The sequence below is a fragment of the Phaethon aethereus genome (genome assembly GCF_964289735.1).
Source record: "Phaethon aethereus genome assembly, chromosome: 1".
NCBI classification, from domain to species: domain Eukaryota; kingdom Metazoa; phylum Chordata; class Aves; order Phaethontiformes; family Phaethontidae; genus Phaethon; species Phaethon aethereus.
The window spans coordinates 60,720,714-60,739,494 of record NC_138575.1 but is presented as its reverse complement, the minus strand read 5'-3'; the positions used below and the strand labels follow the sequence as shown (position 1 = coordinate 60,739,494).

At 41.9% G+C, this 18,781-nt stretch overlaps 2 protein-coding genes across 3 annotated transcripts in view; one reads left to right on the top strand and one right to left on the bottom strand.

Moving 5' to 3' along the window:
- Positions 1–10,826, top strand: part of TIMP3 (TIMP metallopeptidase inhibitor 3) — a gene marked incomplete at its 5' end in the record, with an annotated part of 38,224 nt that extends 27,398 nt beyond the window's left edge. The window contains 4 exons of the mRNA XM_082011303.1: positions 2,015–2,097; positions 8,514–8,625; positions 9,285–9,406; positions 10,040–10,826. Of these exons, the coding sequence (XP_081867429.1) occupies positions 2,015–2,097; positions 8,514–8,625; positions 9,285–9,406; positions 10,040–10,237 (515 nt within the window). The 3' untranslated portion in view covers positions 10,238–10,826. The remainder of the gene's footprint in view (positions 1–2,014; positions 2,098–8,513; positions 8,626–9,284; positions 9,407–10,039) is intronic.
- The window catches only part of SYN3 (synapsin III), a gene marked incomplete at both ends in the record, with an annotated part of 182,874 nt that overhangs the window by 118,475 nt on the left and 45,618 nt on the right, over positions 1–18,781 (bottom strand). For both annotated transcript variants that reach the window (XM_082013648.1, XM_082013649.1), the window contains one exon: positions 17,587–17,676. In XM_082013648.1, coding sequence (XP_081869774.1) covers positions 17,587–17,676 — 90 coding nt within the window. The remainder of the gene's footprint in view (positions 1–17,586; positions 17,677–18,781) is intronic.

Genomic DNA, 18,781 nt, shown 5'->3' with positions numbered 1-18,781 from the left:
CACCATCCTTATAGAACAAATTCCAGGAACTGGTGTGTATAACCAGACCTATCTCTTCCTTTAAATCTGTTCTTCAGATTATTCAGAAAGCTGGGGCAAGCTTTTTGCCTCATTAATTTGGTTTAGGTAGTGAACAAAAACTTAATCTCCTCTTTTCCTGTTTCTTCCAGTGGGCTTCTACAGCTGTGTGAAACCTAAATGAGCTAAGAAGCAAGAAGGTGCTTTTTTAATGTCCTATATATCTAGCAAAATAGATCCCTGGACTTTGTTGCTGCTTTTAGAGAGTGCTGTAATAACTCATTGGGTTTTCCTGATTGCAGAGGAGTACCTCCATCTGTTTGTCTCCCTTCCATGCCTTCCTGCTTTTTAATGAATTGTTTTCTGTGATGCATTAATATGATACATTCAGCAAAACACAGATTAAATGCTGCAAAAAATTCCTGTGAAAGCAGTACCTCTGTCCTGTGCAGGGAGTTACAATCAGGACCTTTACAGGCTGAGAGGAAATGCCATATGTGGTCTTAGTTGCTGGATTTCAGTAGTCTGGAACCATTGGGCCATATATTCAGCAGAGGTGCTTTGTTTGCAATTGTGTACCGATACGAGCTTTATGCAAAAATATCTGACATCTCTTCCACAAAAAAGGTGTTTCTGGGGGATTTATATATAACTACTAAATTGTCAGTTGTGTTATGAGTATGTTGCATTCTTTGGATTATTCTGCTGGAATCATTTTCATAGCCCTTGTAATGAGAAGCTTGATGAATAAGATTTTAGGTAAGATTTGCACCATTATATTGTAGTTTTGATGCTTCTCTTGATTGATGTATTTTTGAGTTCCTTTTTTAATTTTTTTGTCCTGTTGTTTGTATGAATGGCATTTGGGCTGCAGGGTTTTTTAAACAGTCATCCTTATTCTTCCCAGGATTGCTCTTCTCCAATCTAATTTTTTGCAGCCCTTGTAAAAATAAAGCTACTTCTGGTGCTTATATAATGTGATACAGTTGTTCTAGGGAAGCGAACCTTAGCTGAATAATGCCTGCCCTGTCACTAAGCTTTGCTGCTCTGCCGAGATGAGCAGGTGATTGCAGAACTTTTTCAAAGAGGATTGATGGAATGGTAGTTTTTTGTGTGGAATGCCCCAAAAATAGATGAGCAGGAGATCTCTTCATTAAGCACTGACTTTAAACTACCCACTAGATCCATCTGAGGGACCTCAAAAACCTTATCTATGATGGTTTGGGCTCCGTTGGCATTGCTGTGGTGTGTCTGTTGTACAATGGAGGTATCTGTGTGAGGCTGGATGCTGTGTGCATGCACGCACACACACTGCCCCTTAGTACCCTTGAAGAAATGAAATGCAGTGTACCTGAGGTCTGATGGGTCAGCTTTAGTTTGTCTTCCAGGTGCCTTTGGCTAGGCTGGCAGCTTTCACTGTGGGCTTGATGGTTGCTGAACAATCTGATTTTGCACAGTAGCTATTTTGTTGGGAGTTTTGTGGTATCTGAAAGGTGGCAGCTGTATTGAAGTCCCCAGATATGGGATATTGCAGTGAGGTGTACTGTATTGTTGCGGTTATTGGGAAACAGAAGCTGCATGGGGCACACAAAGAACAATGTAAAAGTTGTATCTGGTGAACATCATTCCATATGCTGTGAGTGAAGACCTTAAATGCAAACTCCGTCCCAGTGGCTTGATGCAAAGATTTTAACCTGCCTTGGTCCCAGCTATAGTCTTCTTTGCAGATTTCTGTAAGATTTCAACATAAATAATGCTTGTTCTTATTCTTCACACAGAACTGGACTTCCTCTAAATAAATACTTGCTTTGGCATCCCATTTTACATGCCTTCATTGTGTGTGAGATTTAGAATAAATTGAGAGGAAGGTTGGCCTGGAATTTTGTTTTATTTTACAGAATAATTTATCTAAGTGGCTTTTTTGAAGTGGACAGTCTAGCCTAAATGTTGTGTGAGGTTGTTTATAATTTTTTTATTTTTTCCTCTCTTGTGGCAGTGATCCGAGCTAAAGTTGTGGGGAAGAAGCTCATGAAAGATGGACCATTTGGAACAATGCGATACACAGTCAAGCAGATGAAGGTATGTTTCACATAGGCTTGTAGATATGATAACGATTCTAATTAACATGTAATAATTAACAGAGGTTGCATACTTAAAATAACAGCACCTCAGGTTTTCATAGTAGTCAGCTAGAATGGAAGGTAACCGGCAATTGGTAGAAATTTCCTGGAGAGGGGAGAGGAGCAGGAAGGGGTCATTCCTGACATACAATGATGAATATCTGAATTCTTCCTTTATTTTAAAAATTTCTGGTAGTAAAAGATGCTAGATGGGCTTCTTTAGGTATTGGAGTCATGTTTGTGTTCAACACAGAGTTAGACTGTGGAAATGCAAGCTTTTCCACGCAGCACTTTAATTAAATTCAAGATGTGGTGGTGGCGGTAGGGGCTCTGCTAGCCTTGGGAGAGTGGTCTTTCATCTCTTCTTTTTGCATTCTTTGTGACCACCAGTTAGAATGATGGCATTTTTTTCCATGTATAGAACAAATGAAACTCATATAGTGAAGTCTTTACACAAAGCTAAACCAAACACTGTAGCTTTCAAATATCATCAACTCAGAAGAGTTTTAAAGTATTGATTCCAAGGTGAAAAGGGCTAGATTTCCTACACCAGTTGCTTGGTTTCTCTAGTTCCTCTCTTCAGAGCTCTGATTCTTTGGTGCACAAACTTCAACCTGCTGCTTTGGACACGTTTTTTTTTCTTAAACTGACCCCTTATTATGTAACGCTAAAAATCAGCCCTAGATTGTTTTTCTTGGCTATGCTGTTCCAGTCATAAGACTGGTTTATGTCTTAGAAAAAAAAAAAAAAAGAAAAAAAAAAGAAAAAAGAAAGGGAATGGAAAGGCTTGGCAGAGACTGCAGAAATCTGAAACATATTAGACAAAGTAAAGGTTCAGAAAAAAACAGTCACTTGCCCGCCTCGTAACAGTAACTCTCTTTATAAGGCAGTTTATAGCAAAGCACGAAAGCTGGGAGGAGAAGACGCAAAGCCTGTTTCATAAGCTGTCGCAAAACCACACACGTAGCCAAATCTGGTCCTGGCATGGCTCTTCCACTAGAGCTTGAATAAGAGGGTGTGAGGTGCTGGGCTTACTAATTCCCTTCATCTTAAAAAATTCTTTTTAAGATTCAAAAGAGAATAGATATTAATTAATTAACCCACATTTGTAAACAAGGCAGCTGGCTATGTTGGCAACAGTGAGATAATGCTGCCACCTTTTTTTTTTTTTTTTTTTTTTTTTTGATGGCTGTTCCAGGCCCAGGCCTCATCAGGCTTGCAGCACTCTGTGCAGTTCTTGTCCAGCTTTGTCACTCTCCAGCTCAGCCAGTGTACCCCACTTCACAAAAGTACTCAATGTCTACATGCTGCAGTGGCTTCATCAGCTCCTTTTTTTTTTTTTTTTTCTGATTTTCTCCACATCTGTCCAGGAGCCTTACTTTTTCTCCTATTCTCCTCCAAGAGTTTGATGCTTCCTTTCTAACATATGACCATGAACAGGGTCCAGTGGTGATCTAGAATAACGGTAGTCCCCAAAATGAATTATTGCCCTTTACCAACCATAACATTAGGCTCTCTCGTAACTAATGATACAGCATGCCCCATTGTTAGCCAGTGAGCTGCAGCATCGCAGATCTCTGGGACAGCATTAAGCATTCCTCTCTAACCTGGGAGTTTGCGGTAGTGTCCCTGCTATGAATGGAAAAGAATTCTGTGTGTCCGCTGGCATGGGGAGGAACATAAGCCCAGGCAAGGTGAGCATGTTGAGTGGAGCAGCAGCCACTCTACCATCATGTCAATCTTTAAATAAATCACCTGAGCCTGCCCTGAGTGTTGTCATTGGGTTATTCTGCAGCACAGGGCCAGGGTGTTTATAGCAGATACTGCAGTAATCTGCAATGTCCTTGTGCCGAGACTACAAGAGAACAATTGCCTTTTTGCAGGAGTAGTTCCGCAGTGTTTTGTTAGGAAGCTATGCGTTCCAACAAAAGCAATAGTGATTTTAAAGGGGAGACTGTGTTGGTCAAACTGCCTCTATGCCTGCTACATAGATGGTGGGCTGGTGAGATGTTGCATTGCACATTTAACTGACCTTTGGCAGGAAGGAACCTGAAGCAAAGTGCTCAGTACAAATGGAATGTCCGGAGGACATAGTTCTTGATAAACAAACAAACCAAGTGTCGTCTTTGAAAGCCTGCTGTCTTTCTGCTGAGCTTAGAGACTTCAATATAAAGAGGGATTCAGCTCCATGCAGTGAGGGAACTCGGAGTGACGCAGCAAATCTCTCCCTTGCGCGCCCCAGTGAAAGCTGACTGTCCTCCTGCTGAAAAAAAAGCTAAGGAGGCCTATGGCTCTACACAGCTGCATGGGATCAACTCTGAAGATAAAACTAACATGTCAGTGTTTTTTGGCCACCTATAAACCCGTCTGCACCTGCAGATGAAAAACAAACAAGCCATTTAGTCTGTCAGTGTGTACTGAATTGCCTGTGAAAAGCATTGAGAGCCTTAAGAGGCAACAAACAATCTTTGTATTTCTTTCATGGGTTCCTTGGAGTTTGCTGTGGCTGATTCTTGCTCTCACTAACACTCCTGAACTCGTTGCTGAATTTCACCACTGAACCAGCTTGAGGCCTGGACTGGAGCACAAGGTCAGCCCACAGGCACAGAATAATGCCAGGCTTTCTAGCGTTCAGGTTTTTGGCTGACAAGGCCTTGTGCTTTTTCAAGCACCCTCTGCCCTCCCCTACTGCTGTCTCAAATAATTGAAGAATATTTCAAGATCACGTGTCAGAAATCTGCACATAACTGATGTAACCCCTGCATGTTCTGTGATGCTGCAGTGCATTCTGAGAATGGCCCAAACCCATTTCAGGAAACTGCAAAGGAAATGAGGAGATAAGATATTTCTGTTCCATGTACACAAACATTCCTGGTTGACCATGGCAGCACTCTGCACAGGCTGCCAGGAGAAAGGAGCCTTTCCTTGGTTTGTTGCTAATCTGTAAAATGACTCTAAGGGGTGAAACCTGATAGTCCCAAGGGGAAAGAAGCGGGGTGGGATTAATTTAGTTTAATTTCAGACAGACTAAAATGAGATGTTGAGTCTTTCCTGCTGTCGTGATTGTCAATGGAGAGAGACAGGAACCACCAAAGTGTAATTCAGCCCACCAGTTGTAGACAGCTGTTTTAGGGTGGGCTGAGCTATCCTGGAGGTGCCTGTCCTTGATGTTTGACTAGAGGGGATGCCCAATTCATATGAAGTGCCTACATTTTAGATAGCTGAAGGTTAGGCAAGATGACTCCAAGTCTTGGTATCTAGTCCAACCTCACATGAGAAGGATAGAGGGAGGAACTTTGTATTACAGGGTGAAATGAAACATGCAGCAGGAGGCACCACAGGATTTGCATGTGCATTTCTGAGGCAGTATGGGGGCTGCTAAGGGGAATGCTGACACAGCTGTAAATAGAGCAGCACTAGCAGGCACCACCATGTGATGCTTGCTAATACTTTGTTCCCTGTCATTATGCTTCCGAAAATACACGTTTGTGGCGACAGGAGGACTCGGAGGGTAGCAGTTAGGACAGAGGGTAGCTTTATGGTTGTTTTTTTTCTGACTGGTCTAATAGCACTTCCAGGATATTTTCTGTATCCAAAAATAATGCTTAAGGTATTGTTTTATTAGTTTTGAAAGAACGCATCTGTAGAAGATTCCCCCTTGCCAAATTTTCTTTTTTCTCCCCTGAGAACCAAGGTCATGGTGAATTTTCTTTAGTCATCAGAGGATGAGGCAGACCCTGCCTGCCCCCAACACCGGGTCAATTAGCATGAAAGTTGGTAGCATTGATGCAGGTCACTGAGGGGTGAGATGAAGTGTTTTTTGAGAGGCTGCGCTTCCTTCAGCAAACCTGACAGTGCTGTCCCTGATGGTAATGTGAACAGGAAGTTAGGTCCTGGAGTCAAAAACCAGACCCCAGTTCAGCATCACTAGTTACTTCATAGGCAGTCATGCTGAGCTTGGTGGTGCAGAAGATGTGAGGAGTGATGACTGTAAGGGTCCTGTAGGAAGGGCCTGAGCACCTTCTCAGAGGACTGATTAGTGTAGCTGTGATTAGTCTAGATTAGTCTAGAGCCCTTTCTGCAAGGGGGAAAATGGGCTCAAAGTATGCCCATGCACATATAGACTTTATAGCACTACTTGGAGCTTAGAATTCTGAATGACAAATCACTTGTACTGCACATGCACAGCATACAGCTGTCTGCAGTGTAGATAATGCACTGCCTAGAGAGACTGGGCAGCCCCGGCTGTTATCTTAGCTAGTCTTATCGGCTTATATACTGTTATCATAGCTTCCTGGTGTGACGCACACTAGAATGGGGTCTGAACACATGATCTTTATTGTATATGCCTTTCATCACAGTACCCTTGTGAAGCAAGGCAGAGTTGTTCTACAGGAGGAGGAGCAAAAGTGTACTGAGGGCTAACTCACTTATCTAAGGACAGACAGTATGCTTGTGCCAGAACCTAGATCTACAACTATCTTGAGCATGATTGGAAAATCTGAGTAGATCATGCCATACGAAGAAAATTGCAGGGATGGAGTAGAGATTAGGCAAGGTTCAGTTCTTCCATATCTGTTGAAAGACTTTGCTCACTTATGGACACAATGGTGTATTCCAAACATGATCTGTGAGCTTCTGTTGGTATAGTATGATTAATTTAAAAGAATGCTTTCCTTGCACATTTGCTGGGCGTAGAAGGAAGGCTGGAAAACGCAGAGCCTTTAGCATGTGTTTTGCTGTACACAGCAGTGCTGTTACTGAGTTGTGATACTGTTACAAGATTATGCTGATTGGGGTAATATAAAGAGAAAAAAAAACCCGGCAGACATTCCGTGGATGCCCAGAAGACAGTTTGACCTCTCAGCATAGTAGGATTAGTAGTAGTTTTTTGTTCTTTTCATATGCAGTATCTGGGCCTAGCGTAAAATCCGTTAAATCAACAGACATCCTTTCACTGACTTCATAGAGGTATGAATCAGACCCCTAACACAAGAAAGAATAGCACAGATTAATTTTGTAGAAGAAAAAGGTTTATTGTTTTTAAAGGAGGGGGGGAATAGTGAAAGATGAACAAATAAGGACACGTACCCTGGGATAATAGGGGACTTCAAGAAATAGAATACAGCATGGAGGAGAATGCACTGCTCAGATGACACAGCAGCAAGGATCTATATCTCTGGGATTGTTTGGGACTTTTTTTCCCCTCTTTTGCTTCACTTTAATATTTACAGTTAAACTGAATGCGAATGGGCTCTCTATCAATAAAGCTGACAGAGAGAATAGTCTGGGAAATGCTTTGAGACTGTGATTCTCTCTGACTCCTATTTTTTAACTTTTAAACATTGGCCATTCATACAGTTGGTGGGGAGGGAAGAGAGACTGAATACTTTGAAAAGATAACCACATTTTAAAGATGAAATTTGGTGCAAAATCATCCTCAGTGTTTCAAAATTAGGATACGTTTTATTGGGTCAAATGTACACACGCAGTAGTTGTTTCATTGCTATGTGCAGACTTCATTATGCTACTAACAGGCGTGCATTTCCCTAAATTGCAGTGGTAGGGTCAGGTCAGACAGGGACACATGCTAATTTCTGACTGAATCCAACTGCCAGTATATCTGTGGGTTCATATTTCAATTAAACTGAACTGCATGTTGGCTTCCACTTAAGAAAGGTTATGAAAAAGGAGAAGGAGCATAGAGGAATTATGTATACATGATATTTTCTTTATGATGCCCATGAATACCAGGTTAATTTTAGGAGATGGGATAGAATTCTATTTCTGTATTCATTTAGTTAGAGAAACATCAAATCCTTGCTGAGGTCAGCAGGAGTTGCGTATGCTAGGTGTTTGAGAAGGAAGTGTCTGGCTTGATGATTTAGATCAAGCGCCAAAAGTTTGAAACTCTTACAGCAGCAGCACTGGAAAATAGGGTCATTGTTTAAAAGAAAAATCCCTTAGTTCAAAAGAAATTGTTTAAATCACATGAAGGAGAAAGATTCCAAACTTGAAGTAATTTAATTTCTCCCTAATTATGAGCTATATAAAGAAAAAAGAGTCTTCCAGATGTTGGCAGAGCTTCCAGTGTTGGTGCTTTGCTCACTCAGTGCCTCACTGTAACTAATGCGAGTGGGGAAAAGTGGTCCCTGTGCTGAATTGCAATGGCTTGTTAAGAGGTGGGTGTTCTCTATCAGCAGATCTGGTGGGAAGATGTGCATCAGAGTCCGGCTAGTGCCATTAGTCCTTTACCCTTGTAAAGGCTAGAATGTCACTGCTTGTCACCACAGTCCAGGAACATAGATTGTAAAGAATCTAAGTGAAAAGTTGTTATCTTGAGATGACTTAAAGCATTTTTATTTGTTTCTCTAGATGTACAGGGGCTTCCAGATAATGCCACATGTTCAGTACATCTACACAGAAGCCTCTGAGAGTCTTTGTGGAGTCAAGCTGGAGGTCAACAAGTACCAATATCTGATTACAGGTAAAGGACAGTATACTTTGTAATCCAAACCTCTTCTGTTCTATACGTACATCTGCTAAGGAAATGGGCAGCTGTGTACACGGCTCTATACGCAGTTTCCCAATAATTAAGATAGCCAAGAGTATCTTGGTGTTCAGTATTCTTTAATGGTAGGAGTCATTTCACTCTCTAGATTTCCCTCTCTTTCCTAAAGTGTCTCTTATACACAGCCACGTTATAACAAATACACTATATGAGAGTCCACAGCTGTCAGTCCATACTTGAACTGGCATGTCTGTCACAGGGAACTTTTGGAATGAGCTGGAGAAATGCAGGCTGCTGAGATGGCAGGATGCAAGGAGATAGAGATGTGGCACTTGCCAAGTCTTGCTTCTAGGGAAGCTGTCAATTCACTTAGTTTTGCTCTGTTGTTGAGAAGAGCTTGACAACATTACTCACCTGCATGTTGTTGCTGGTGCTTACAGCCGGCACAACACTCCTAACTTACAAAAGTGCTGTAATCTTGCTGGAGAGAGATTCCTGAACCAGTTAATAAAAAGAAAACAGTTGCTGAGCAGTGACTGAAGCCAAACATATTGAGAGCATTAGCAATCTCAGGAAACGAGAAAAGTGCTTGAGCTGAGAAGTGCTAACTTGTGACCATGTCTCTTGTTTTCAAGGCCGTGTGTATGAAGGAAAGGTTTACACTGGCCTTTGCAATTGGTATGAGAAATGGGACCGGCTGACTCTGTCCCAGCGTAAAGGACTGAATCATCGTTATCATCTGGGCTGTGGATGCAAGGTATGTGTGTCTCTAATTACGTGGTGTTAAGACATTCAGACCCTAGAATTCCATTTCCCTTGGCTGGTAATACCAATGATGCTGGTGAACAGCCAGGAAAAGAAATGGAGGACAACAGTTTTTACAGGGAAAAAGTAAAGCTCAGCTTTAGTGTTGAGATGAGAAACAGTCAAATAAAAATGTGGAGTCTATGCCTTTTAAATGCCTTGTTGGAGTTAATTGGGGTTGGGGAAGGCTTTCAGAATCCATGCAGAATCATTTGCAGGTGAATGAAATCAGGTGCCAGAGGCTTGGCAAGATATGTCCAGCTTTTTTCCTGTGTAAACATTTTGAGTGTTTAAAACTTCACAGCCTGGCACTGGCACTAAGATTTTTGCTCATGGCTCCAGGCCTGCAAAAATATAGACAGAAGCTCAACTTTTCTGCACCTGAGAAGCCCTTTTGACTCTGGAATTACCTGTGTATGTGAATCTAAGCACACGCTTACATGCTTACTGAACTGAGGCTGAATTTTGGGTTAATAAGCAAGGTTTGAGGGAGTGGAATTTTGAATCCCTTGTCTCTGGTAAAAAGACATTTTATATAATGTTGTTTTTCCATGTAACCTTACCTGATTGCTCTTTACAATTGCAGATTAGGCCCTGCTACTATTTGCCCTGCTTTGCCACCTCCAAGAATGAGTGTATTTGGACAGACATGCTCTCCAACTTTGGCCACTCCGGATACCAAGCGAAGCACTATGCCTGCATCCAGAGGGTGGAAGGTTACTGCAGCTGGTATAGAGGATGGGCGCCTCCAGATAAAACGATAATCAATGCCACAGATCCCTGAGCACGCTACCCCTTCCTTATCTCCCCTCTCCCCTACTTGTGGCTGATCTTCCTTTGGACACTAACTCTTACCAGATCATGATGATGACAATGAAATTAGTGCCTGTTTTCATGCAAATTTTAGCACTTCAAATGCTTAAAAAAGAAAAGAAAAAAAAAAGGAAAGAAAAGAAAAAAGTCTGTGCTACCTTACTGAATTTGTAATGACCTTTTCCATTTTTTGATACCACTCATTTTGATCAGACAACATTTGGGAGCTTACTTTTGCACACCAGAGGGAAAAATGAGAGGAAAAAAAAAGAAAAAAGATGGAGCTCATGCTCTCTTACACGTATCATTAGCTATAGCAATACAATCTCTATTTTTTTAGGAAAACAAAAATCTAAAAAGTATATCAATTAGGCACTATATTCTTCTATGTCCTGGCTTCCCGTCACCCTTCCTCATACACTAAGTGCTGAAAGTATCTAGACAAATCTATCTGAAGGAAAACAGGTTTTGTTAATCAGATTGGCAAATGAAACTAACTGAAAAGAAACCCAGCCTAAACTTTGGAAAAAATGACGTCCAAAAGAAATCTTTCTCTATGGGAGAGATTGGCAATGTGATTGACTCCAGAAGTGGGAGAACTCACCTGGTATGTCTGATCACATCATCTGGTAAAAGCATTGTTGACTGATTGTCCTAGCTAATTCAGTTGCAGTGTCAATGCAACAGCACATCTGAAGTTCTGGCCTTCCCCAGAACAAAACAGAGTATTTTGGGGGTTTTTTGTTGTTGTTTAAAAAACAAAAGTCCCATCCCCTGTGTTCAGGGAGGTAAATCCACCTACAGCAGAGCAGATGAAGTGCTGTGCCATCCTGTTGTGAGCAGCATTGGCCCCTGAAATTTTTCCAGTTTAGCTTCACCAGTAAAACCAGCTTGCGAACACCTTAAATCAAACAGATGCAACAATACCAGCTGTAAATCAATCACATGGAAGAGGGAAAGGGGAGACTTGCTAGAGCTCTTACTATTAAAAAAAAAAATTCTCTATTGCCAAAATAGTGTTTTGCTGAACTAAGATGTATATACACATAATGACATAAGCTATTTTTGACAGGACGTGGAATTTTTTTGGTGTTATAAACAAAAGAATGATTGTGTTTTAAAGACAGAAAGATTGACATTCCGAGTCAGTGAGTTGTTTTTAAGATATTGAAGCTCCAGTGTCTCTGCAGTGGTGGCTACAGTCACTGTTTCCTCTGTACCTCCTTGTGCCACAGTTCCTCCCTGCAGCTACACTAGCTGCATTTGTTTGTATAGTGAAAGGAAGTGTGTGTGGGGGCTAGGCAAGGGAAAGTGGTCTCCTAATAAGTGCTGGCTGGGATCATAAAATTTCAGCTGCCCAGAGGATTCCTTCTGTGTCAAGTGCTGTGTTTCCCTCTAGGCACTGTTAAGCATAGCTCTTACCATATCCTGCAGTGATGTGGGAGGAGGAGCCTTACTGTCTTGTGCTTTGCTGTCGACTGGAGAAGTTTTTTCGTTCTATTTTGTTTTTTGTTAAGAAAACTATAATATAATTTTTCTTATCAAATAAAAGTATTTTAAGTTTAATGATGGTGAAGAAGGGGTGCTGACAAAATGGGTGACTGAGTTTTGGATGGGGAGGGCTTGGGCAGGGAGAAGATTATGCTTAACTTTGTTTTTGTATTATTATGATTATTTATCTTAAGTTTCCATATATCTTCAGTTCATTCCACTTACAAAGCAGAGCTGCCACCAGCAGGAAAGAGTATTGCAGTGATTCCAGCCTGGGGCAATACACCATTTTACAGTCAGTGACCTAAATTACTGGAGAGTTGTTTAGGCCCTCTTTGCCAAATGGAAAGGAAAAGGTGTCTGAGATGGGCCCTGGTGAGTTTTTAGGTTCCTTGCCTGCTACCAGAGCTCTGACAGATATACACCCCCTGAAATGCCCCATTTACTAGATGAACTGTTGCAGTAAAAAGCTCATAGCTTCATTTTTAACATGAGCTTTGAAGGGCATTTTCAAGGAGTTGATGTAAGAGGTGCCTAGGTCTGCTGTGTTTTTTTTTCCCAGCTGCTGTGAGTGGCAACGTAGCACAAAAGACACTGAAAGTCTGTTGGATTTTCCTGTGATTCAGGCTTGGAACACTTTTCAGAAGTCCTCTTCCCTGTGACTACTCCTAAAATATGGGTTGGAGATGAGAGGGAAAGTAGGGTGCTTCACAGCACCCATCATAGGATCAGGTGATGGGTCAGAATGTTGCCCCTTTTGGCAGAGAATGGGGTTGGGCTTTGGGCACAGTGGAGCAATCTCTGTTTGAGCTGTGCACAGCTGACAAAATCTCTGAAGGTCACTAAGGGCAGAGTGGAGCCAGCTTCGCGACCCTTGCTGTTTGTGTCATGTGGAGTTGGCATCGCTGGAGATGGCCCTCCTCATGCTCAAGGAGACTTTGCAAAGCTGACGTCTCTTTGAGCAGCAGCCACTTTGCACGGCTTTGGAAGGCTAAATGAAAATGCCCCTCGATGCAGTGAAGTGTTGATTTGAATTTTCATTAAACTACAGCTCTGCATATTTTACCTGTCACTGATTCATTTAGCTAGCTGAGACATCACAGTATTGCACTCAAATTATTGTGAAAATATTTGCGTTCTAATGCTATGAGGACTTGTATCCCTAAGTAGGATATAATGTAGCTTTGTGCTTTGTAAACAACAAACCAGCAGATGCATTACCAGAAAATGAAGCATATTCCCATTTTATATTGCAGATGGTAAAATATTTCTGAGATGCAGACAGTTAGACAGGCAGGGGTGGGGGTTTGGTAGCAAATCTTTCCTCTTGCTGTGTAAAGAAACAGTTTTTAAGGCTTTTAAAAATGTGGAGCCAAAAGGAGGGGGAAGAATCCAGTAAAAATACATTTCTTTTGGGAGGCTTCTTAATTTTGTTTCTGTGCATGCTATCAGGGACATGTATTTCTTGGGCTAAGCTTTAGCTTGTGTTTGCATTAAGAACCTGACTGAAGGCTCCCCTGAAGCAGGAGGGAAGAATTAAATAGATTGAACGGAGTCTAAATCAGACTCAAAGACTTCTTCCTTTCTATCTGCTCTCCTTTCTTCTGTCCTGCTAAGACACTTCTGCCTGCCAATAGACAAAACTGTCTCCCTCATTACAGCAGGCCATGCAATATGTGGGAACCCCAGGCATGGAGACGTGAGGAGGCAAGTGTGAAGTTCTCCCCAAAATGTTAGGCTGTAGAGCATACAATGGCTTGGCAGCAGCACAAATATCTTCCTGTCACCTCTGACATGCTCCTCACTAAGGCGAGAGGAACTGTCAATGGCACAGCTCATGTGAGCATGACCTTTGGACAGGTACAGGATGAGGGCTTTCTTGCCCTGCTTCCCATGCTTTAGATATACAAACATTACCAAAAGTACTTTTTTAAAATGCATAGCTCACTTGTAGACTGTTGCTGTTTGCTTTCTTATTTATAGATATTTTTCCTTACTTGCTTGAGTGTGTATTCCCCTTCAGAATTAAAAAAAAGAGGAAAAATGTATTGAAGGTTTGTGAAAGATTGCATTTGATTTTCCTTTTCCAAAATGGAGAGGGTTGAGAGCAGGAGGAGATCTGTGCATGGAGTACCTTGAATAAAGTCCTCTTATGGGACACTTTCCCCTCCCCTATATGAGGCAAAACTGCCATTTTAGGTCTAAATTTCCTATGTTTTCAAGAGTTACATGGCCCTTTAGGTAGGATTATTCTAAAACCTAAATATATCACCATATCCCATTCGTATTTGGCTGGAGTGAAATGCTACCTCAGGGTGATGGGAAACATGCTGTTGTGTTTTTTATAGTAAAGACTGTTTGAAATAAAGACCTCCATGGGAACAAGTTTCCATTCTTTCAGATGTCTCTGAAAGTATATCTCACTTATAATGTATTTTATAGCTTACAAGGGCAGAACAAAATTTAAGGAACTGCCAAAAATTTTTTGTCTTTTTTTAGAGTAAGTGTCTTTTGGGGCTACCTGTCTTAAGAAAAATCTTAAAAATCCACTAAACCTTTGCTGCTGCTTTGCCTGTACTGGCTTCTTATTCTCTCTGACACTGTCCTTCCTTTATAGAGCCGCTCTGCTGTTCCTGATAGTCATGGAAACCTGGGGAGGGAACCAAACCCATGTGAAATAACTTGTCCAGAAGGAATGTATTTGTTGCTAAATTTTCTAGCACTGTTTACAGTTTTCCTCCATGTTATTTATAAATTTTATATTCAGTGAATGTATATTGTCTTTTAAGGTAATGTTGCATAATGTTCACTTTTTATAGTGTCCTTTTATTCTAAACAGTAAAGTGGTTTTATTTCTATCACAGACATTCTGTCTCTGCTTCACTTATATTAGTTTCTGTCCACTTCAAATGTACACAAATGGATTTGCAAGTGGATTTATTCATTTCCTTCCCTCTCATGATACCATTTTATTGGGCTCAAAGCTGATATTCCACCTCTGGCAATTCTTGCTCTTTGGCAAGTACATCCCTCCAGCAGTCCCTCCCTCTTTTTAAGAAGTTGCTCTCTCTAATAATTGTTGTTGGGAGTCCTAGGTCCAGGAGGGCCAAAAAGTCCCTTTTGAAATTAATGTTAACTGGCCGTAGGGGGTCAGTACAGAGCAAGGCAGTCATTACGGATGTTGTGTAGCACCAGTAGGGCCTTAGAAGAACAGTTGCCAGATTGCTGTAATTTCCAGTAAACTCATCACTGGGTGGCAGGTTGAAAGGTACGTGCCTGTGGCAAAGGGAAGAGAGATTTCATCCTTCAGATCTTTTCAGCTGTGAAATGCCTGAGCCTCGTGTCCTTTCTTTAGGTTTGCTGGTGAAGGATGCTTAAAAACGCACTGTTGTCACGAGAAGGAAGCTTCAGATAAAGTGTTTTCAACTAAATTAAAATGCTCAGAAAAATGGATCTACTGTTAGAAATTTCCTTTATCTCACATTTACTTTAGGAAAATCTCTATTGTCTACAAGCATGAAAGAATGAAACAGATTCTTAAATCGGTTCTATGTTTCATCCAGAGGTTTATAAAGCAAGCTGTGGAAAATTTTGGACATAGAAGGATGAGGATCTCTTACATGAGAACTTAATTGCTTAAAGTGCACCACATTGCAAAGAGGTAAAACCGTAACACTAGTCATATACACTTCCAGGGGGTCAGCACCAAAGGACCACAGCATATTTTACGAGTGCTAACTGGTACAGCTTGAAATTGCCTCCAGGGAAGGGAAGGAAAGAGTGGGAAAGGGGGATTGTTATATTCCTATCTGACACATAGAGAAGCTGATGCACAGTGGTCAAGCAACTTTTGCAGATGTTTAGTGGCGTGATGACTGCAACGGAGCTCACTTGGCTTAAGCGCTTGCCCTCTCAGCCTCTCACAGCCCAGGAAACAGTGAAGTTGCACCCAGAAAAGATCTTGAGAAGTTATGTACAGTCACTCTGTGAGGCAGACCACCCCATCTGGGAAGGGCTGGCCAGAATTTGTATAAGTGTTTGGAAGGTGATGGATTTAAACTAATTACTCAAGCTTGCATGTCAACAGTAATGTTTGTGTTCAGATGAGATTATCTACAGTTTCAAAAGGTTCCTGTATTCTTTTGGAAGTAAGCAATAGCATCTCCAAGTAGGTGATCAGTTACAAAGATGACAAATAGGTGAAATTAAGATAAGTGCTCTGCTAAACCAAACTACTGTGCTGGTAACATGCATTTACATGCTGAGGAATCAAGATTCAGATTTCCAAATGAGAAAATGATGCTAAAAGTGCTAGCTAACATATTTACAATGAAAACTGCGATCAAGTCTTCCAAAAATACCATTCCTGAAGTGGTGGTCACACAAAGTTACAATTGTCCTCAACATATGTCACAAAAACCTCTTTATAAATCAGCAGGAATTAAATGCAACAGGTTTTATCAAATAATTTGCCCTAAAAGCCTGCAACAAACTGTCACATAGTGTTTAAGGACCATCTATTTCTTTATCTTTTAAATGATAATGCAACTCTTACCACTGCATTACTTGAGTGCTTCGCAGCACTCATGGCTGTACTTACCTTCATGACGCACCTGTGAAGTATGGAAGTGCTGTTGTCCGCACAGCACAGGTAGAGAACAAAGCATTGGAACAGAGAGATGAAGGACTGGCATTTCAAGGTATTTGGGTACCTAGTGAGCACCAGTGGGATTTTTCACAAGAATCTAAATGAGGCCTCCTTTTGAATTTTGAAGCTCCCACTAGGTGCCTATATCCACCATCAGGTACCTACACCCTATTACACACTCTGGTTGGCCCACAGTGTTGCAACAACTGTGTGAGAAAAGAGGAGTTTCAATGTTTTCGAGGCCTAGTCTGACATCTCGACAACTCTAACCTTCAGTCTGCCAATGCTGGCTTGAGCTCACAATCAAGCATGGGAAATAAGCTCAGCCAGCCAGTGGCTCACAGGGCGGGTCATGGTTCACACAGGGTCTCATCAAGGCCTCAGCCAGGTAAGAAGAGCCACTAATCCATGGATATAAGTTGGGAGCGAAAATTCATGAAGGACTAGCTACCCTTTCAACCCATGGAAAAAGAGACATGATCAGTTTTAAGCAAAGCCACTCGCTTTGCCATGTTCCCCAGGACTAAAGGCACCTATGCAGATCCCTTTGGAAGGTGCCCAGGACCACCTGGGTTGGTAAGGTGCCCAGGAGCTGCACAGGGCACTGAGTGTTTAGTTGTTGACAGGAAGACTAGACCCACAGAGCCACAGCGCAAAGGAAGCATTACAAGCAGAAACAGTATCTTTTTAAAAAATACCAATTTACTTCGAGTACCTAGTCAGGCTGATAAATGTTTCATGGATGGCAACCACGTGACAGACCAAGCAAACTGCCATTGTGAAACAAACATCTCTTATGGCCCATGTCCCAAACCTTCAACATCTTTTAAGCAATTCCAGGAGGGGAAAAAAATCCACTTTATCTGAATAAAGTGAGTCCTCACTCTAAGGGATAAGCTTTTATTGACTAGATTTTACAATGGATTTTTGTTTTGGTTTTGAGCCTGTTCTCATTGTTCACATTTTAAGGGCCCCGTAAGTGAGTGACCTGGCAGAGGGATGGGCAAGAAAGGAAAGAGGTTCCTGAGCACTGCTTGTTGCATATTCCTTTTAGCTGGTAATTCTCTGGGAGTGAAACTGAGACCCTTCCCAGCATTCCCACCACCACCTCTTGTGCCCAGCTCACGTTCGTTGCTTCTCCCCCATCCATGCTGGCATCAGAAGAAAGAAAAGGTACTCACCATCTGCTTATGGCTTGGGAAGAATGTTTGCTCCACAAGGGGGAACTTCTCAGGACCCAGCGAGTTGAAGATTTTAATGAGTTGAGAGAACTTGGCGTGAGGGAGGGGAAACAAAAACCAGACACAGTGGATGTCAGTGGCGTATTGTGTAACAGGTAAGTGCTTGCAAAATGTTCTGATACTGGTGAAGGAGGTGAGAGAAACATATTATTATGCCTTATACCTTGCTTTCTTGACCTGAGAGCAACAAGAAAATACGAAGTTGCTGTATTTACCCAGGACCAAGCCAGCCTGTGTACACAAACATTGGACTAAGAAAGTGGAGGAGAGGAGTTCAAGAGCCAAAAGGGGATCAGTTGGGGTTTAGTTACAGATCTGCTATGAACAAGCTTTGTTTTCCAAATGTGGCTGGGGAGAGGGTGGGGGGCCCTTCTTGGTAAGAGGAAAGTGCTCAGGGGAGTGACCAGGCAGGAAATCAGTGCCACCACTCCTGAGCAGAGACAAAATAAATCAAAGATTTCCTTTGGATTTCTGCCCCACAGCCAAACCAAAGCAAGGCACATTTACCCATCCTGCTGCAGGGAAGGAGAATTGCTAAGGGACAGAGATGACTAGAGGGAAATGCCCATGTTACCTGGTTTGAGTGTTAAACAAAGGAAGCATGAGCCCATTGTCAGTCTTAACTGACATTTATTATGAACCAAGGGTCTCCCAACAGTCCCCCATGCATAGCAGGAGAAAGGGGAGATCATCTGTTACACCTGTCCCATCTACCAGTGAGGTCTGAGGGAGGCATCAGCCTGTGAGGATGGTATCTAGAGGCAGCAGTATGTAACATCAATGGGGAAAGCAACAGTGCTGGTATTTCACGTACAAGGGCGAACATTTGCCATTGTCCCAACCTGTCAGCATGAACTTCACCATTATCACCGCTATCATCACTATTATAAACTGTTTATCATTCAGGGTTGTGGCCAGCCTGACAACAAAACTCCCCATGGTAGGGCTGAGTTTTGATTTCCCTTCAGGTTCCAAAACCCCAACAGAAGCTTAGCATAGCAAATTCCTGCTCCGCTTTGGCCATCTGTGAAGCAAGCAGGCTATTCTGTACTTTGTCTGGAGCCGCCCTGTTCAATCTGTCATGGATCAGCTGGAAAAAAACCCAAAACCGTAAGAGAGAAACTTAATAACCATG